At 28.7% G+C, this 20,879-nt stretch overlaps 1 protein-coding gene across 5 annotated transcripts; it reads right to left on the minus strand.

The window, feature by feature from the left end:
* Window positions 1-779: 779 nt before the first annotated feature.
* On the minus strand, window positions 780-19,997 carry l(2)k05819 (transmembrane protein 94-like protein l(2)k05819). 5 transcript variants are annotated; one of them, XM_011500650.1, is made up of 27 exons: window positions 19,917-19,997; window positions 19,355-19,425; window positions 19,127-19,289; window positions 18,890-19,024; window positions 18,578-18,714; window positions 18,214-18,407; window positions 17,363-17,833; window positions 16,892-17,047; window positions 16,470-16,594; window positions 16,194-16,279; window positions 15,524-15,761; window positions 14,090-14,230; window positions 13,248-13,341; window positions 12,615-12,832; window positions 11,859-12,094; window positions 11,601-11,725; window positions 11,260-11,408; window positions 9,871-10,005; window positions 8,311-8,487; window positions 5,849-5,993; window positions 5,234-5,442; window positions 3,570-3,744; window positions 3,039-3,284; window positions 1,639-1,879; window positions 1,256-1,349; window positions 1,016-1,177; window positions 780-869 (listed from the first exon to the last, which is right to left on the minus strand). In XM_011500650.1, the coding sequence occupies exons 3-27, from the start codon at window positions 19,285-19,287 to the stop codon at window positions 797-799; spliced, it is 4,323 nt and encodes a 1,440-aa protein (XP_011498952.1). In that variant the 5' UTR covers window positions 19,288-19,289; window positions 19,355-19,425; window positions 19,917-19,997; the 3' UTR covers window positions 780-796. The 5 variants fall into 5 exon arrangements, with proteins under 5 accessions (XP_011498952.1, XP_011498929.1, XP_011498936.1 ...); XM_011500627.1 differs by lacking the exons at window positions 780-869; window positions 1,016-1,177; window positions 1,256-1,349; window positions 9,871-10,005 and having other exon boundaries at window positions 1,588-1,879; window positions 19,921-19,997; XM_011500634.1 differs by lacking the exons at window positions 780-869; window positions 1,016-1,177; window positions 1,256-1,349; window positions 9,871-10,005 and having other exon boundaries at window positions 1,588-1,879; window positions 14,090-14,227.
* Window positions 19,998-20,879: the final 882 nt, after the last annotated feature.

The following is a 20,879-nucleotide window of genomic DNA, read 5'->3' on the forward strand; positions in this document are numbered from 1 at the left end:
GTAACAACTTTTGGAACTACACGTGCAACACCTGCGCACATACACACGCACACATTTATTAAAAAAAAATCATTTAGTAATGAGTTATGTCAGTACTTAATAGTTATAGAATTTTTTTTAGTAGATTAAAACAATGAAGCAATAAAAAAATATTAAAAGAAGTATATTTAAATTTTACTTTAAGGGAAACATGTATATCAAGAAATATAAAATTAAAATAAGAATTCAGCTGTTTTAACAATGTATCATAAAAATAATAAAACATTAATGTTTTTTATTAAATACCTTTCTTCATCAATACAGTTTATAAATAAGTTTAATAATGCTCTAAAAAAATTATTTAACAATATTAAAAAATTCTTTCCGTGAAAAATTTTAATTTTCATATTTTATTTTGGTACATTGATAAAAAAAATAATTTTTAAATATATAAAAAATTAAAATATTCTTAACACAGTCGAATCCTAAACAAATCCTAAGCAAAGTTTATGTAAAAATGTCAGTATATTGTTATAAAATAATAAGAGCGCACATGAGAGAGAGAGAGAGAGAGAGAGAGAGAGAGAGCATCAACGATTTCCCTTAAAGATTATATTAAAATGGTCTTAGTCCTGATATATATAATACATTTTTTCCTAACGATAAAATAGAGAACCTTCTAGTGTACTGTTGTACTGAAATTTTTTTTAAGAGTATACATAATAGATTACATTACACAGTCAATCAATGATATTTGGCATTAAATTATAAAACTCAAATACGTCTTTCCATCGGTTCTCATTCTTTTGGAATTGTATTAAAATGGGGAGTTCATGCCGAGCTTCGTAGTAAACTCTAACCGTGCTCGCTTTTGATATCTAACATTGACTCTAAAAATAAAATCATTAATGAAATTGCATTAATTATTCAAATAAATGTAATGATTAGATATCTATCGAAAGAATATCGTTTCTAATTTATAAGATAGCTAATAATATGAAATTTGACAAAGATTAATTTATATTCATTAACTTACTTAATTTCTTGCCATTTGATGAATTCATTAATAAAAAAGATAATTGGTAATGTAGTAATAAAGTAGAGTGGCAAATGTAAGGGAAAAGTTTCTATTCTTTGGTCTTCATCTTTCCAATAAGTACATAAATTACTTCCTGAAAAAGCTGTTTGCATGCATATCCTATAAAAAATTATTTAATTTATATTTATGTACTATAAAAGACGAAATTATAATTAATAAAAACTTAGAAATACGTACACTAGAAAAGAAGTTAAAAACCAAATCCAATTATTAAAGGGCAATTTTCGCCATACACAATATTCTCGATGGACAAAACTTAGCGATATAGTTACTAGAAATTCAAAATAAACATAATTTTATATAGGAATATCTTAATTGTAAATTAATATTTCTCTTACAACTGAAATATCAAAGGAAATAATGTTCTGAATTTATAGAAAGTTTTATATTTTTTTCTAGAAAATTTATATTTTAATATCTGGTCTAGAAACCCAAAAGGACTTTCTGTGTTGATTAATGAAACTGAATTTAAATACATTTAAATTTCCCTTCTCGTGGCATAAATTTTAACTCTCTTTAGAATTTGTTAATATTAAAATTCCATATAAAAGACCACTTACCAAAGTGTAAAACAATGATTACAAGTGCAATATTTTGAACAATTAACAGTACATCGGGTTTCAGACTCCATCCGCCCCAAGAAAATTCACCGGTGACATTGGGGTAAACGTAGAAGCACTGAGTGCCGGTCTTAGCATATGTCGAACATAATATAAACAAGGAAACGCATTGCCATATCAGTACCGTAACTATTGTCGGAAGGAATTTACTTCCGTAACACCATAAGACAAATAATGCCACCTTTTCAAAAAAAAAACAAAAAAAAAATACAGTAATTAGTTTTAAAATGAAATGTTATAATGCAAATTAAACATTGAGAGATGCAGACTAGTTTATAATGCATAAATCTTTTATGGTGAAAATTTTTTAATATTTCATAGCGTTATTCTCATTAAATTTAATTAAAAATCAAAACTTTATAAAAATTTTTGTTTAAATTATCCTTTTTTAAAAAAAATTAATTATTTTAATTCAATCATTTTGTCATTTTAAATTAATTTTTTAAACAATGGACTTCGTTTCTCGATATCAGTAAAAAGTACAGTTTCATGTGTAAAATAAAATTAAAAGAAAGTATTAGTCAAACAAAATTGTTATTCGTTATTTTCAATATAAAGTTTCAAAGTAAGTGCTTATTCATGTTATGGCTGTGACTATTTTTCTTCGGACATGTAATCACATAATGGTAATTGAATTAGTTTATGCCACTCTATAAAGTGCAGGTGCCTCATTTAGTTGCTATCCCATAAAAGTTCGCACATCTTATCGCGAGTCGGTAAATTTTCAATTTAGATTCGTATATTGAAACTACGAGTTATTATGTACAGGCGAGATATTATTCATTTCTTTTATTGTAAGCACCTACTTGATGGTTAAAATTTCGTACTTGGTAAACTTTTTGAATGTTCCAATGAAAAGTATTTGCACGCGAAAAATAATTTCAAAAGTTGACAGTTTGAACAAAGACAATTGAAATATTAATTGAAAATAATTGACATAAGATTTTAATAATCAATGCACATTGGTTAAATTATTAAATAAATGGAATGAATTCCTCATATATACCTAATAAGTTTGAAATTACAAAAAAATATTGAGGAATAAAATATTACGCAATCCTACTTCCTCGAGATTAAATCAAAATAAATTTTCGTTAAATTATTATAATGTTTTCGAATTAATTTTTCCATTTTATTCAAATAATGAGTTGCGAACAAATCAATAAAATCGCGAATATGTATTAATCCATTATAGTAGTATTATTGCATCCTGCGCCCTTGCTCAATCGAATTTTCAATAGGGCGCCAATATTCCCTTATTACAGATTTTTATTTAAAAAAGTGGGCGAAGACGAGCAACGGCAAAGCGCGACCTAGCCAATGGTAATGGAAATTTGAACCTGTCCACTGACGGCGCACTGGTTTTTGCCGGTGGCTCGTTGCATTATGGTGGAGTCGGTGGGCGTGCCGACGAGTGAGGCCGAGAGCAGCGGTACGATGAGGAAGCTGAGCCAGAGTACCTGGCCAACGCTGAAGAGTGGCGGGAGCAGGAGAAATGCTGACAGCGCCTGGACGAAGGCGAGTGTCACCAAACAGCACAACCAGAACTGTACGCAATTCCATAGGCACTTCATGTAGTGGCGGGCCTATCGAACAACCATTTATCGATTTTATTGTCGTTAATCATGAAGCACAAAAATAGGTAATGACGCATAGTTTAAATAATAGAATAATGCAATTAATGAGAGAAATGAGAGAACATGCAGAATCGTGCAAAAGTTCCATTGGGAATACGAGGGCATCAAATTTTTTCAACCGGAACGAATAGGAGTTGGTCGCGTGAGGTTATCTTCAAAGCCGAAAACGCGAACTTTATATTGTAGGAGAGGTGTTAAATCTGGAGAGGATGTATAAGACGAAAAGGTTACTACCTCCATTATGAGATGGTAGATGGCAATGGGATCCTCACGCTTGACGCTAAGCGAGCATGCGATGGAATTAAGGTTGCGGCTGAGATCGATCGGCGAGGGTCCTTCCTCCGCCCGGATCGGCGCCAAGACAGGCACTTTTTGGCACACTTGAGGGTAGAGCGGCTCCACGGCAACACTGCAAGACGAGGAACAACAGTTTCGGTTGTGTTGGTACTCGAGTCATTGGCCATCACACTTTGCACGGTCTTAATTGTAATCATGGCTGTCGATTCAGTGTTCGATCTGATCTGCGCTTTTTGAATAAAAAAATATATATATAATTCTAAGGAGTATAGGCGGGCGAACCATGATAATGGTACTCTGGACAGGGCGAAGTGGTTGATAATTAGGAGGCTTTGTCATAACCGATGCCGCGATCACTTCAGCAGACTTTGTAAAAAACGAAGCAACGAGTTTGTAAAGCTTAAAATAAACTTGGCTTATTCGATTAGAAGAAATAATTCCTATCCCTGTAAAATACTTTAAGATAATTAAACCGAAACATTTATTTGTCAAATTTGCCTCGCCCACTCTCTCACCCCTTATCATAACACTCGTAGCCTTAACCGCTTTGTCAATTGGACCATTCGATAGGATCGATAAAGTGGACTATGATATGAAATTACATCCAAACGACTGGTCCCGCTTCGTCATTGTTTCCTCGTGGTTGTCGCCATTTCGGCATCTTCTTGAAAGAAGAGGTCTAATAAATTTATCATTGAAAACAATGTCCAAGGGAGAGACCGAAGGTACAATGACCGTTAAATCATCGCTTAATGCGAGTAAAGTGCCGAGTCAAGGCGATTCATCGGGGACGAAATCGCGATCCAAACGCGAACCTAACATCTCAGGGAGCGACTTTGGCAAGAAGCCGAATGTCCCGCACCGAGTAATCAGGCCGAGGAGCAACTTCACCCGGGCAAAGAGGTCGCCCTCGGACATGGAGACAGTATATATGGTGTCCTATTGCACGCGCCATAAGCACTCTAAGAGCGTATCCATGAGACACACGATCGACAAGTTACAACGCCTCAACATCGGGGGCGATTTGACGACGAAAAACTGAGTCTCGCCATTTTTTTATGTGGAAATTTGAAAATTTCACAAATAAGTTTATCCGACCAGCATTTAATTTAATACTCACCGTCATTGTCTGAATATGACCTACACGCTCTGTTGTTGCGATGATTTTCTTATAATAATGTTTCGATGGAAATGAACGACTTTTAATCGATAGTCTGTAAATAAATTTATTTGTAAATCTAAATCGACACACCGCTTTTACTATTGTTTAATTTTAGTAAGTGCAAGCGAACCCCCTTCCCCTCTGTAGTTATCAAATATTTATAAAAATTGCCGTAAAAAATTATTTCATTATTTGATGAAATATGTGGTTTTATGAGACGTCAAGGGGAAAATGCATTGGAATATATGAATTTTCGATCCAATTACCTAAAGAGTCCAACAAACCATTCTAAATTGAAAAGAATCATAAAGCTAAAATTTTGATAAATCGTTCTTTATCGCATTCGTGTGGTTGACAAAAGTACTCTATACTAAATCTAATTGAAATTAAAAATAGTGTAATAAAGCTTCTTTCCCGGCCAAACGAATATGTTACTTACGCAGCATCGGCTTGCATGAAAATCGGCATGTTATCGGAATTCGCAGACGATCCAAGGACGCAGACGACTTCGCCGAAATCTTGCATTATGTGCAGCATTTCACGCGTCACAGCAGTGTTGCAGTCAGTGAAGAGTGAGACGAGTAGCGGCACGTTGTCAATCAACTCGATATGTGGACGAATTTTGTCAATTCCTCGGGGTAATTTAGCCTGAAAATTGATCGCAATTTTGATTTACGAATTATTACGATAGTTAAATTATTAATCTAACTCAATTGTTTAATATTTTATTAGCGTAGCATGTGTAGAATTAATTTTTTTTTCAAAACATTTCAATAGTCAATATCGCAGTAAGAGGTAGACATTGTAGCTGCTCAGAATTCATTCAGGCTTTTTTAAGCTATTTCTTCCCCACCATAAAGTAAATTCCCTTCCGTTGTAATGACACTCATGATTCTTATGAATCTTTGGATTTGCCAAACTTATTAATAGCTACTATTTTCTGTATAATAATGTAATAAAGTTATTGACTTTATTCTGCACTACACATCTCCATCTCTATGTTGTAGAAACACAAAGCACCGTTGAAAAGGAAGTGGATATTGATAAAACTGACTCTGTTGGATAAATCGAAATTGACTGGTGCACTCTGTTCAGTGCTGTCGGTTAGGCAACTCAAGGATCTCCAAGCTTCTTGACCAGATCCAAGGTCAATGCTCTGGACTAGTACGCTATCCTCGCTGCGCACTATCTCTTGTTCCCTGAAATATTATCGCTTGTAAATTTGTGGCATTTCACATCGTATCCTAAGCATATATTGTTTTTTAATTACTTATTATGATATGGCATTTATGTTTGTTAACTAATGCTATGTGGTATTCTTTAGGGCTTATATTAAAAAGGCAAAGGAAAGAAAGAAGTGACTTATTTTATATTACGAGTTAGTACACTTGAAATTCATAAAATAAGTTTATATTTTTAACCTCAAAGTGTAAACGGCAATTAATAAGTAATCCCGATAGGAAATATAATTTAATATTTATAATACCACGATGCATTGGATTGAAAAAAATGAAGGAGCAGCAAATTTATTAATTAGCATTGTTCAATACATGACAAATTACAAATAATATAAATTTCATTTTAAAATAAAAAAATATTAATTAATTGAATCGAAAATTCGTGTACAGTTTGTATATGAAGTATTTTTAACTCAATATTCGCAATTTATATTATACTTCATTATAATATATTTTATTAATGCAATAATATGCCAAATAATTGCAAAATAATATAAGCAGCATAACACTTTTTTTTTCATTGAATATATGAATTTTTTTATTGCGTGAATAAAAAATAATATATAACATTATGAATTATTAATCAAATTTGAACGCAATTATATATATCTTTAAAAATATCAGTAGATAACAGTAATAAACAAATGCAGTTTTTTACAATTTTTTTCGAAGATAATACCAGAAAAATTAAATTATACATTAGCCCATAATTTTCATAATTTTATATTTGCTATTTGCATTATTTCTCAAAATATAAACTGAAAATCGCTCGTAATGTTTACCAAAATTAAAAATTCGCGATCTTAACGAGATTATGGTTCAAATTTTATTCCATATGTAACCTATACTACAGATGAAACTTTTAATTGTATAATGCTGACTACAGAATAGTATTGACTAAATTTTCATTAGAAACTTAATTGCACGGTATGAAACTTTGCTAGATTATATATTTATATTGCAATTGTATTTTAAAAAAAGTTGGGGTTAAATAAAATTAGTGATAATGGCTTGCCTGAATCCAGTTGATCGATTATAGAAAAATCGAACAGTTTTATTTCTTTTTGATATTATAATTACATAACGTATTAAAAATACAAACTCTAAATTACTCTAAATTAAAAATCTACATATTTTGTAGCTTGGGTATTTTTTAATAAAAAATTAATATAGAGTATTTCTAATGATGATATATAATATCACAAGAAAAAAAGTATAATAGAAAATTTATTTGTATGTAAACATTTACAAACAGCAATGTGCAATAATCGGTTCATAAATACAAAAATAATTTAATGTTTTTCGATGCACCAAATTTCCTGACAGTGCATATAACAATAAATATTTATAATTGCTTATCAATGATTTAAAATTATGTTGATCCATTCAACAAATGCAATATAAAACAATATAAGAAATAAAAATACAATAACGATATTAATTTAAAAGGCCAAATACAGAATCCATGTATTAATATTCGATATGTATCTCAAAATATCCTTTTCTTTGTTAATGACTGAAAATAAACTGAAAAGATTAAACAGTGAGATCTGAAACTGAAATTGAAATTTCAACTCAATATTTAAAATAATTTTCTATCTATTCTAAAGTATGTTTTTTTTAATGTGATAAAATAACAAAAGCCGTTTTGTTTACGGGTATTTCTTATATTTTGAAATATTTCTTAAGTCCTTCCAGGTTTTCTATGATATATTGACGACAAAAATATTTGTCAAAAGTATACATCAAATTTTTTTAAATAAAATATGTTTAATATTTGTATCCACTAGACTAATTCATTATATATAGATAATCAAGGGATGATGTTCATTGCTAGTTTCGAAGCATATTTACTGTGCAATACTAAGCCAAGTCAAATGCTTGATAGCGTGATAATTAAAAAATCTTTTTATACGATACAAGCTAAAAAGGTATATGGACTATAATATATACTCAAATGCAATAAAAGGTTATTAAATATAATAAAATGTATTACAAAAACATCGATGGATCTCCAGAGTTTTCCTTTTATTCGACGAAATTAAAGCTGACGTGCATAAATAATAAAAAAATTTTGACTTACATTAATTTATACATTTAGAGAAGAAATGAAAAATTCGTTAATTCTTGCTCAATATAAAAACGATCACGAATAGCATGAATGAAGTGGACGAAACTCAAACATGAATTAAAACAGATTTTTATAAAGTTACTCTTTAACTCTAGTCCTTTATCTTATCAGAATACCTTTAAAACATTCCATTAACGCTCTTCTTACCTATGACTCATCGCACTTTTCGCCAGTGATTTTTCAACTACTCCGCCATTCCGTTCTCCTCGAACGGAACTTCCGTTCCACTCGATCGTCTCGTTTTCAAACTTCACGATTGACATTTCCATATTAATCGCACTGGGCGCTGACATACTCATCGCCCTGCTATTGTCAAGATTTGAGCTGAAATTTTATACGGAGGTTGTAATGCTTATAACAATAATAAAACATCACATAGAATGCATTCAGATAGGCTGAATCTATTCTGCTAGAAAGATCCGATTATAGTGTTTTGTATTAAGTTTCAACAATATTAATGTTACGGGATATTGAAGTTATTCCAATAATTGTACAATGAAAAATAATTACAGAAATCAATTACATACGTATACTTAAATTGAAGGATAACTTTTAATAAATATTTGTTACATATAAAAAAAATTAAACCTATGAGCCCAATTTATCTAATAGCAGGGAAAATTAGTTCATAACACAATAATGAGGTCTCAAATCTTAGTTACGTATATTAAATTCTTTTTGTCCTATTAGCATGCACGACTATTTTCTCTCCAAACCACACATTCATAAATAGTTATAAAACTATGCATGATTCCGAGGATTGCAAAGTATTTTATTATCTGAACAGTTTATACTATACAGTGCAAGATAAAAAAAGATTTTTTGCACTTAAATACAATGTATTAATGCTAGTTAATAAAATAATGCACATAATTCAATTATAATATTTTAATTTTAATAAAAATATTTTAGAATTTGTCTCTTTGAATTTTACGATTTCTCGCATACTGTAAACATATTTGATAATACAGTTTTTCTTTTGTCTATATGCATAATTAATTCAATAGGATTAATACATATATTGATTACAAAATTTTCAAAATTCTATTACTAACATCAAAATCTATCGAAATTATTAAACTGTTGATACTTCGGTAATATCAATGCGAATCTTCACATTCTTTATAAAGTTGAAATTATCCATGCACTGCAATAATTTTATGTCTTCTATTTTAGCCATTTTCACAGATTGTGCAGGTTAAAAAAATCTACCATTTATATGTACCATATTTAAACGATTAGTCATTGTCATAATTATTAAAATTGTTTACAACTAATACATACAGTTATCTTGTATAAAAGAATTATATTGCTTTAGGGATTAATACAACTAAATAAAACTTTTAATTTTTCATAAATTCATTATTTTTTAGAAAAGTGTGCAATAAATAAATCATTAAAATTCAAAATTCACTATAATGTACTTTGACTGCTTTAAAATGTATAATTTCCTTCTATAAATAAGAAGCAATGATAATGTTTATCTTACAATTCCTAAAACATTCATTAATAATATCATATTTGTTCTATATGTCTTTATAATTGCAAAATCCAAAGTCTCTTTTAGATAATGAAAACTCAACTTGAATCAAAATAAAAGTGCATAAAAGTCTACGTAATGATTCATTAGCAAATCCGAAATTACCAATTAATAAAGAATAGATGATACGCAAATGGGTTATTATGCGTAGAAATGGCAAGACATACCGAGGGGACACGCGTTTAAGCAATTGACTGGCCTCGTCCATGCAGGGGTGATTATGTAGCAGCGAGCGGGTCGAGGGCGTGGGCGAGGACATGGCGGCTGCCTGGCTCACCCACCAGCCCACTGGACTCTCGGACCTGTTAGTACATTGTGTATTGTTGCTAATTTCAGTTTTGCATTGAATAGTATTGTTGTTTTTTCGGATGATTATCGAATACGGTTACATTTTTAAAATTGCATTTTTATCGTGTAGATATTACGTGAGGAATGGTGAGTTGTAGATATTTCAGCGAGTTATAGTAATTTAGTTGCAATTTTGATTAAGAGAGGAAAGGAACACGACCCTTGAGCTTATCTTTGTAAAATACATAGCCTGAGTCGCATCGCTAAGTGGCATCAATTAATTGCGTGTGATTTTTATATTAATAAATAGAGAACTTTTATCAAGATACTTTTTCTAAATTTTACATCATTTCGATATCAATTATAAGATAAAGTAATACTATTGACCAATAACATATCAAAAGAAACTTGAAAATATATTGAAAAAATGGAATGCGATAATTGATGTCAAGATATATTCATAAAATTGAAATAACGACACCTAATGTTATCCTTTCATTCTCTAAAGCGAATAGAAAAACTTTTAAAAAAATCTATCAAATCTATTAAGCCGTAAAAACATGGATTGAGGTATATAGGTTAAAAGGTAAATATTGGATTTTAGTTTCTTTTTAGTATATGTTTTAAAAGTGGACAGAAAGTTTAAAAATAGTGAATCAAAGCATCGAATAAATCAACAAGCGTTATTAATTGCGCAAATGAAAAAGCAAATAACGAAAAAGTGACGAATGAGTGAAAAAGTGAATATGTGACGAGGACACGAATCGGAGTTTCTCGAGCCATTGTTGTTTGCTGTAATGTACATGCTCATTTCACTTCTTGATTTGTATATAAATTGAGTGAAAAAGAAATTAAGAACTCAGGATTAATAAGTTAAAGACAGAAAAAAGGAATAAGTAAGACTATTTGTAAGAAATTACATATCCACATAAATGTGTAAACAATAATATCTAGTAATGAAAATAATAAAAAGAAAACAAATTCAAATAAATATTATCTCTCACGCAAGTTAATCTCATTTAAATCATACGTAAAATCAGATGTCATTTATTATTATTCAAGCATTAGATTAAAAGTGTCAAATTTTTTTTATAAATGTATATCAATTTTTTAAATTTTAATCGTTTAAATTAGCATGTATTAATTTCGCGTTCTGTAGAGCGATTACAATATTGACATCTATAGATAATTATCCGCATCCCGACACGAGAATTAAAGAATTTTTTAGTAATTTATTTGCCAAGTTTGAACGGGGCGGACATCAATACCTTGCGCATTCACTAAGTAGCGAAATATGGCAGTTCCAGCCACTTTCCAATCCCATTTTTTCAGAGAAGACACGTGACCGCAACTCATTCTCTTTACTAAAATGCACGAACCTGATGCAGGCATGCTCCAATTGCTCTATCAATTGTACCTAGTAACATTGAAAATTATTATTTATAAATTAAAGGATTAAAATTTTGCACTCACTCAAACTAAACTAATGCTCAATCTTATGATTAACTGATCTTTAATAGTCAATTCAATTAATATCAAAGACTTTTCTCAATAATATAATGCAAAAGTTGCGATGAAATTATTAATAGATGACAAGAGTGAAAATTACCATGTCAGTTTGAGCTTGATATTGCATTGTTACCATTCCAATAAAAATTTGATTGCATTGAAGCTCAAAACAACTATCAATACTGTTAATTTCGTCCTCTTTGATTTCATTGCAAAGAAGAGAATCTAAAAAAAGGAATGTTGTAGTAATAATACACATTGTAGATTACTAAATCAAAAATTGAAAAATTATTATTCGTTCACTTTTCATTTATGCTGCAAATGTTTACGAGTACTTTGAAAAGTCGTGTTTCCTTACCGGTAGAATGAAATTGGCCGAGGAGTCCTTTAATCCTGGGATCGAGCACATTCTTAAAGTCCCAGGGAAGTGGCGTTGGACTCCTATGTGGTGTATAAAGATGCTTACACTCTGATGGAAGTTCCAGGTACATGCTTGACAACTTATTGTTAACGTTTCGCGTAAGAGGTCTGTATGCAAATGCAGTGCAGTATGATGTTAGGCTCGTGCGGTTGTAAAAATCCTGTACTTTTTTTCTGAGAAGTAAATTATTTCATAACTAAGTATAATATAGCTGTCATACCTAATTGCTACATTAATGACTCTTAAATCCTGTATGCCTTATTTTTTTAATTTCGAAGTTCGGTTACAGATAGTAATAAGAAAAAAGTAATTTATTTAATACTTATAGTCGATTTAAATGAAGTTTCAGTTAGAAAAACAATATTGGCCAATATCAATTCACTATATTTATTGCTTTATAGAAAATTTGAAAATTTAATATTTCACGATATTCCGTGCTTAATTTTTTAAATGAGTTCAATCTTTGTGCAACAATTATTTCAATTTTACTATATTACCAATAAAATTAAAATATAGCACATATTGAATCAAATTGGATAATTTCCAAAAATATTTCTAAAAATCTAAAATAATGTCCAATGATATAATAAATCGTCATTATTTTGATAAAAATATGAAAAAATATGCGCACAAATAATAGCATTTTAAAATGAGCGAATAACTAAAAAATTATGATCAACATAAAAAGAATACTTGTCAGGCTCAGACAGGGGACAGAGATCATGTCCATCCCAAAATTCGATGCATGAATCCAGAATGATGTCTGCGGTGCCTTGTGAAAGTAACTGCAGACCACCGCCATTTCTTTCTCTAACGACAACTGCCACCATGTGCGGAAAGGGAAATTTTAGTTTTGTCGAGATGCTCAGTGATCGTGCAAATTTTATGTCTCGTTTTGCAGTTTCTGGTTGCTAAAGTAGATATTTTTTACCTTCAGTAAGAAAACTAAGACCATTGTTCTTTATTATTAATACTACTAATAATAAAGTTAATAATATTAACTTGAGACGATATGTTTGTATTAGAATAGATTTTATTTGATTTTAATATTTACAATAATATGTAAATAAATAAAATATTATAATAAAATAAAAATATTATTTCTTGTTAAAAAGAAAACCGTATGTTTTTGTTACAAAAACAAGTTATAAAAAATTGTATTATTATGAAAAAATATATTATGTTCTATATAGAGATTTTAAATAACTACTTTTAGGACAATTAAAATATCCTTCGATATTCGTTGAATTGTCATACGATTATAATATAAGTCATTCTGATTAATCTAAAAATTCAATACATAATTCTTTACCAATAGATACTTACTACATGCCTGAACGTAGACAATTGTTGCTCTAGATGAAATATTTCCTTCGCTTGATCTTTGAATCCAATTTGTTTTGCTAATTCGCAGAGGCACCTTAACATTAATCACACATTAGGTAATTTGCACAAAATAATAAACAGCTATACAAGTTTGAAGCTATTTTCCAAATATACGTGGAGTAACTACAAGTAAGTAAATAATCCAGAGAAAGCACACTAAGCAGAATACTCGGCTTGTATAGAAGAGAGAATAGAATATGAAGGATATTTAATGTGCAGATTATTTTCCCAAAACCAACTAACAATACAAACGATGATCAGATACTTCGCGGAAAATCGCATTAATTGTAATTCGGTCTTCTGCAAAATTTTGTTATTTTAAAGTAAATAATGAAATTGGAAAATACATATTAATACGATGTTAGAACTTAATTGATAATAAAATTAACTATTCCGAAATTGAATTTATTTTATTTGTAGAATTATGTGTGACAATATTTACTATTGAAATTATAGTATAGTTTTGAAATATTTTTCATAAACTCTATGCAGTAAACCATTCGTAATAATTTGGATTCTTATGAACTTTTATACATGGAACAACCAACAAAATCACATTATAAAATATAAATATAAATATGGAATATTATTGGTTGATAAAATAGTTAAAACATGGTAGAATCATACAAATAAATGATGTGTTAAAGACATTATTAAGAATGCGATTATCCGTGACGTACCCTAATACAAAAAGACCACAGGATATTACACGTTAAAAGTGTCGAAGAGGTGATATTTACGTAATACATAATAAACGTTTTTAATTGATAATAGCGACTGACCACATTTGTCCGAGGCATCCTGACTCGTCGACTAAATACATCTGCCTCGAGCTTTGTACGGTATCTTTTGCTTCATACCCACTTTTATCCTCAGAGCTTGCCTGGCAATTGGTAGTGAAATTTTTGGATATTTCACATCTGCTGTTAGTCGAGGTAGAATACAAACAAGTATCTAGTTTTGTTTAATGTGGGTTTTTTTCTGCGCTATTTTTAGTATGTTTCTTTCTTTTGTATTTGTAGCTTTATTGAGAATAGCCATAGATTAAGAAAATCCAATCAACACATAATGTATGTCAAAAAGTTTTTTTAATTCTCTGTCTCGGAAATATTTATAAATCTAATATTATTTTATTAAGCTTGAATTTTTCTTTAATTATTGGAGTAAATTTAACGTCAACGATAAAATGAATTGGAAGTAAATGAATATGTTATATTTTTGCTAATTTTAATATAACAGATGAATACGAATTTAACTGAAGATTAGAACTATAAATGACGTATATGAAATAAATATATATTAATTATTATCGAATTATTGAACTATAAATTATAATATTACATTGTTATTTTAAATCAGTTCTTAATATTAGATAAAATATGAAATTGTTATAATTATAATAAAATCGATACTAAAAATTGATGTGCAGTTTCTAATTGAAACTGAAAAATAAATAAAAAAATATATTTAAACAGAAAATTATTTCAGAGACTAGAGATAATTTTTTAGTGGTCTGTGATACATTCGCAAAACTAAACAATAAAAAAGTTAAACAAAAAACTAACTCATTCACTTTAACACAATAAAGAAAAAACAAGCTATTGCTATCACAAATGCCAAACATTTGACACTAGGACAAGTTACTCGACATTATGCGAACAATGATGGGACAGATTTAAATTGTATCAAAAAATTATTGTCTTGATAAAATTGGAGTTTACAATACATTGATAAAATTATATAATAATTTTTTACCTTTTAATTAAATTAATTGTTTATTTTATACTCAAATTATTACGTAATGTAAAACTGTATTATAATTCGAAAATTACAGTATATTTTAATTTATTACAGTTGATGTTAAAAGTATTGATATTAATTTTTATTCGATGTATCTCAATTTAAAAAAGGACCTTCATTCTTTCATAATATTATTTATTAAAGTATGACTTACAATACATAAAAAGTCAGAATATATAAGAGCTGTAATTATTACTAAAATTTAAAGCAGCATTAGATATAATGTGAACTAAATAAGATATTCATTTCCAAAAAATTATATTCCGTTTAAAAATTCGATTATAGGATCATCAATATTCAACATCAAATGTAATGCATATTTTTCTTGATTACATGATCAATTTACATTGTCTGCCCATCTTTGATCTATAAATGAATTTATTCCAAGTGATACAAATATGACAGTCAAATAATACCGTCTATTTGTCACGGGTACAAGGTTCTCATTATATAAAGCCTCGCAGGTGACATGGCAACAGAATTGAGTGTAATGTTCCTGCGTTTCCATATTGCAAGTGTTGAGGAGGATGGCGAGACCGAGGGGCTTAAGAGAGTTGAGGTGTTGACGCCACGAGTGATCATCGAACTGTAGCTTAAAGGGTAAGGCGCGATCGTGAGTCAAATCCAGGACTTCCGCCATCGTTTGTGACAATTCTGCAGGTAAACGTTATGCGTTATTTTTTTGTCAAGACCAAGCAATAGTATTAATTATTTGTATATTGTTTAAATAATATTATTTCAAATAATTGAAGAATTACCGTAAAAAATTAAGCACTGTTATGATCGCTTACGTTAAAGGACGTAAATGTAAAAAATGCATATTCAGTTCCAAAGAAAACTGGAATCCCACGCATGAAGAAATAGGAAAATCTTTTATAGAATTTTTAGTAGAATGTATTCAAGCAATTTAAAGGTAGGTGAAGGTCATTTTTCAATTTATACAAATATGTTTATTTGTAATCAATATCTAATTTAATCTAATTTAAATTTGTTTGTGACAACTTATCCGTTTGTATTATTAAAGTTTCTCATGTACAACAAACAGCATTAAAAAATATATCAAATAACTTATATTAAATTCTTTACCGTGATGTATGTATGAAGTCCTATTAGAATCCTGCTTACTGTCACTGAGGTGATTAGGATCAACCGATTTATTTAGACTAGCCATACTGTATAAAATGAAAAATATATGATACAAAACAAATTAAATGATTAAAAAAAATTTTTGAACTATGTTATTTTTCGAAAAATATTTTATATCTATTAAAAAGTAACATATTTTGAAACAGAATACTTTTCAACATAATTATAACATAAATTAATTAAAGTATTAGAAATAAACAGTAGTTTTGTATTTACCTTGACGTACGTGAAACTGTATTAGTAGCATTTATAGTACTGTTTGCGTTACGTAAAAAAAAAACTTTTTCAGCTGTTGGATTTGGCCATGATAAAATTCCTTTTTTATCAATGCAGCATAAAGCCTAATAAAATTAATTTATGAAGAAAATAATCGTTAATTATCATATTAAAAAAATATATATAAACATATTGTTATATATTTCACACGTAGAAGATTTTACTTAAAAAAGAATTATTTTAAAACTTTATGCAAATACTATACGATATATTTTATTGTATTTAGGAAATTAATGTATTCAATGTATTTCACATACCAATGTGAAATATTATACAATTAATATACAATGAATAATACTTTCATGTTTTCTAATAATGAAAATAAAATTTAACTTTCCTTAATTGATCACACTAATACTTACAGTTACTGAACCTAATACATGTAAGATATTTGCAGATCTTGTCATCATATGTTCTTTACCAAACATAATATTCCAAAAATATTCTGATAATTCTGTCCAATTATAAACTACTTCAGGATGATTTTGATCAGAACTCTCTTCGAAAGGATCTAAAAACTAAATTTTTCATAATAGTAATATTATATACAAGTATTTCAATAATTATTAAAGGCTTGGTTTTCAATACAATATTTTTCTACGGAATTATAACATGGTTTAATAAATTATTATATAAATTTATAAGATATGTAAGTATAATTACACAAATATAAACTTATTAGAAGTGAATGTGAATTTAAGTTCAGATCAAATGATCAATGCTTTTAAATATGCTAAAGTGGCTATATTATATCTTCAATTCAAAATTATCAGAATTCTTCTATATAAATATGCTCTATGTTTGAAAATAAAATATGTGTAAATTTCTCACACCTGTGTTTTCTTTGAGGATTGATACAGTTTGAAAAGTGCTTTGAACCTGGCCATACCAAAGCAGTTGAGTACAATCCACCATATGGGAAAGGCAACAGGCAACAGTGGTAGCGTAATTGCTACCGGCTGTAATAGGAATAACTCCGTCCAATGTCCGATGCCAACATAATCGTAAAGGTAGAGGTAGCGAATAAGGTTGAAAATGAGTATAATTATAAGGAGGATGGGATAAATGAGCTGTTCAATGCAACAGATCATTACGAGGTGACGCTCTCGATTATGGTAGGTTACTGGCCGATCCAAAGCCATGTCAAGGCCCATACGCAAGTTAGTCAAGTAGGGCGTCTCTTGGAGTTTGTAAATTTTGTTACTTAGAGGTTGTCGGGCCTGAGGTGTTGTGAAAAGACCACTGCCACTGTGTACCAATGGACTGTATATGTCACGCGCATGCAGCACAGGTGCCTCTGCATCCTGACCACATATTTTTTTGGTAAAATATTGTTTAAATAAAAAAAAAGTATATGTAATGGATTTAAATTTAAATTATAACATACTTAAAATATTTCTTCTTAAAATAAGTAATTAAAAAATATGTATCAATGATTAAAGCAATAATTTGAATTCAATAGTTAATTTTTTTTTTAAGTCAACCATTATTTTTAATTCATTTTATTAACAAAAAATTTATAATTTTCTATTGATAATAATTCTGTTGTATAGATGTATAATTAGTAACTATTCACTAAGTAAAATAGTTTTAATACAATGGTGTAAAGCTCTTAACGAAAATTACTTTAAAAATATTATTAAGGTTAAGATAAATACTTAAATGTGTTATTTTTTAAACATACATCATAAGGTACACTGTAACCAGGTGCTGGTTGTCCAGGTTTCATCACAATAATATCACCAGCAACTAATAAAGCCCATGGTAAATTAACCACATGGCCATCTCGATATGTCCACTGCAAAGTAATGCAAGGTGAAAGTGGGCTACATAAATGTGGATAATTTTCTGCCTTCCATACAGATTTTGATTTAGCAACTAAAAATCATACAATAATAAAATATAAGGATGAATGGTAGTTTATTATATATATATATATATATTATATATTTATTATATATATAATATAAATTATATATAAAGGTCTTTATTTATAAAATAATTCTTTAAGAAGACAATAATGATATTAATGGTTAGTAAAAAATTACCTTCTATCTGTTTAATGAGACTTTTCACTCTATAAAGAATTTCAAAATGACGGAACCTGTTATCAGAGATTACTAAAATACAATTAAACATAATAAGAAGCAGGATGATGATCCCTTCGAAAGGCCAATACGAAATACTAAAATACATAATTATATTAATTATTTATTATTCATGAATTTAAATCATAATCATATAAAAATATTCTTTTTAATGAATAATATTTCTTTTTAATGATCGTTCTTTTTCATATTTTTTATATGATATATGTTATTAATTTTAAAATCTAAGTATTTGTCAAGTTTCTTACTTACTAGTAATTATTTCCGGTAAAAAAGGATATAATTATCACAGTAGCTGTTATGAGAAGAGCTAATGCAGATGTCCAACAAAAAGTTGTATATTGACTTTTATGGTGTAAAGCATCTTTTAACCATGCTTTGCATTTTCTGTGAATAAAATTTTAGTTAATTTTCATGAATAAATTATAGTTATAAATTTTTATTTTATTGAAATGATATTTAAATCTATAAATTTAAATTTAAATATACTTGTTCTTTTTAAAATCTCTTTCATACTCTTCTATTATCCTTTTAATATCCCTTTGTAAGATATCTAATGTCTTATCGGTTGTCAAACCCAAAATTTTATATTTTGTTTCATTATTCTTCTCTTCTTTCTTATCAATACCCTCACCTTGTTCCATCTCCATATCTAAAAATTATACAACTTATGTCTCATACATTATAACTAACTTACAATAGAAGTTCTCAAATTACCTGATTTTCACAAATAAGTATCACATACAACCTATAAATGGATATTTTAGCACAATTTGTCCTCAGCAATTCTGAGACAAACATTTAAGGTAATAAAGTATCAAACTGTTCAAAATACACAGATTATAATTTATATATGGTTATTATACTAAAATATAGTTATTGAAAACTTTATGACAAAATTTCATATACAAAATAACCTATATTAAAATTTGAAAATACAATATATATAAATAAACAAGGTGATATTGTATTAAATATGTATGTTAATATATATTAAAATTTTAAATACAAAATTAAACAATTAATAATACGCATTAACTCATAAGAAATAAATAAGCTATTATTTTTAAAACTTATGAAATTTAAGAATTCACAAATATTGGAATGGTAACAATAAAACTTATAAAAATAGATGTTCAATATATCAAATTATAATATCAAAAATAAATTGTTGACACAGAAAATTTTGAATATTACATAAAATACTATTTGTTGGTGTTTAAAACCAAAATCATTTCGACATTAAACAACTTGCTTACAAAAAAAAATTATCTAATACCTACAAATAGATACATCAAGGACGTAAAAAATTAAATTCTACAGCATCGCGAAATTTTCTTACAAAAAAAAATTCTGTCGAATTTAATAATTCAACCTAACACCATTTCTTTCTTTAAAGAATAATACAGAATACATAAAAATATTTCTACCAATACACATCGTTCTCACTTTATGAGCACAGTGGAAAACCAAAAAAAAAACAAAAAAGTGGGGTTATGTTAAGTGTACTAATTCTAATGGTGGGGAGGACAAAGTAAATATAACATTAAAGTCTGAAAATTGGCGAAATTACGTAACGAAGGTAGCGCGCGAAAAATTTATATATATAATTTATATATATATTATATATATATTTATATATGGGCTGCACTTAAAAAATATTCAGTGCATTATATAAAAAATTATAATGAAATTTATGAATCTCTATGAGATCAAAAGAATCAATACCAAAGCCGCTATTAAATAATGGATCAATTAACTCACTAATTTCACTATTTAAGTATAGAATATTGGAAAAGTTCGTTTGCTAATTGGAAAACACGTGTTACCATCTCATTAATTCCTGCATTATAATAAATATCTCTTATGATACTTTTAATTCGTGCTCAAATACGACTGCAGAAAGTACATAAAGCGATTCCGATTGTGGAAGTTGTCGAAATAATACGAATGTAAGTTTTTATATTAGTAAAAATCTATCAACAGCCACTTAATACATAGCGCAGGCAATTAGGCCTTAGAGTCAAACGTTCGGCATTCTATTCCCTTCTAATTTCAATCCATAATTAATTTTTTTACGAAAAATGAAGCCTCCGACGGACTCGATGAAACAAAAATCTAAATCTCTCCCTCCCGCCGTGATGTTCGAGCAAATTGCGTCACTCAGTTGGCCAAGTAGGAAATGCAATCAACGACCGACGTGACCATCGATAAGTGAGCCAACTTCATTTCTTTAATTGTT

Source organism: Ceratosolen solmsi, unplaced genomic scaffold, assembly GCF_000503995.2.
Source record: "Ceratosolen solmsi marchali unplaced genomic scaffold, CerSol_1.0 scaffold10, whole genome shotgun sequence".
NCBI lineage: Eukaryota > Metazoa > Arthropoda > Insecta > Hymenoptera > Agaonidae > Ceratosolen > Ceratosolen solmsi.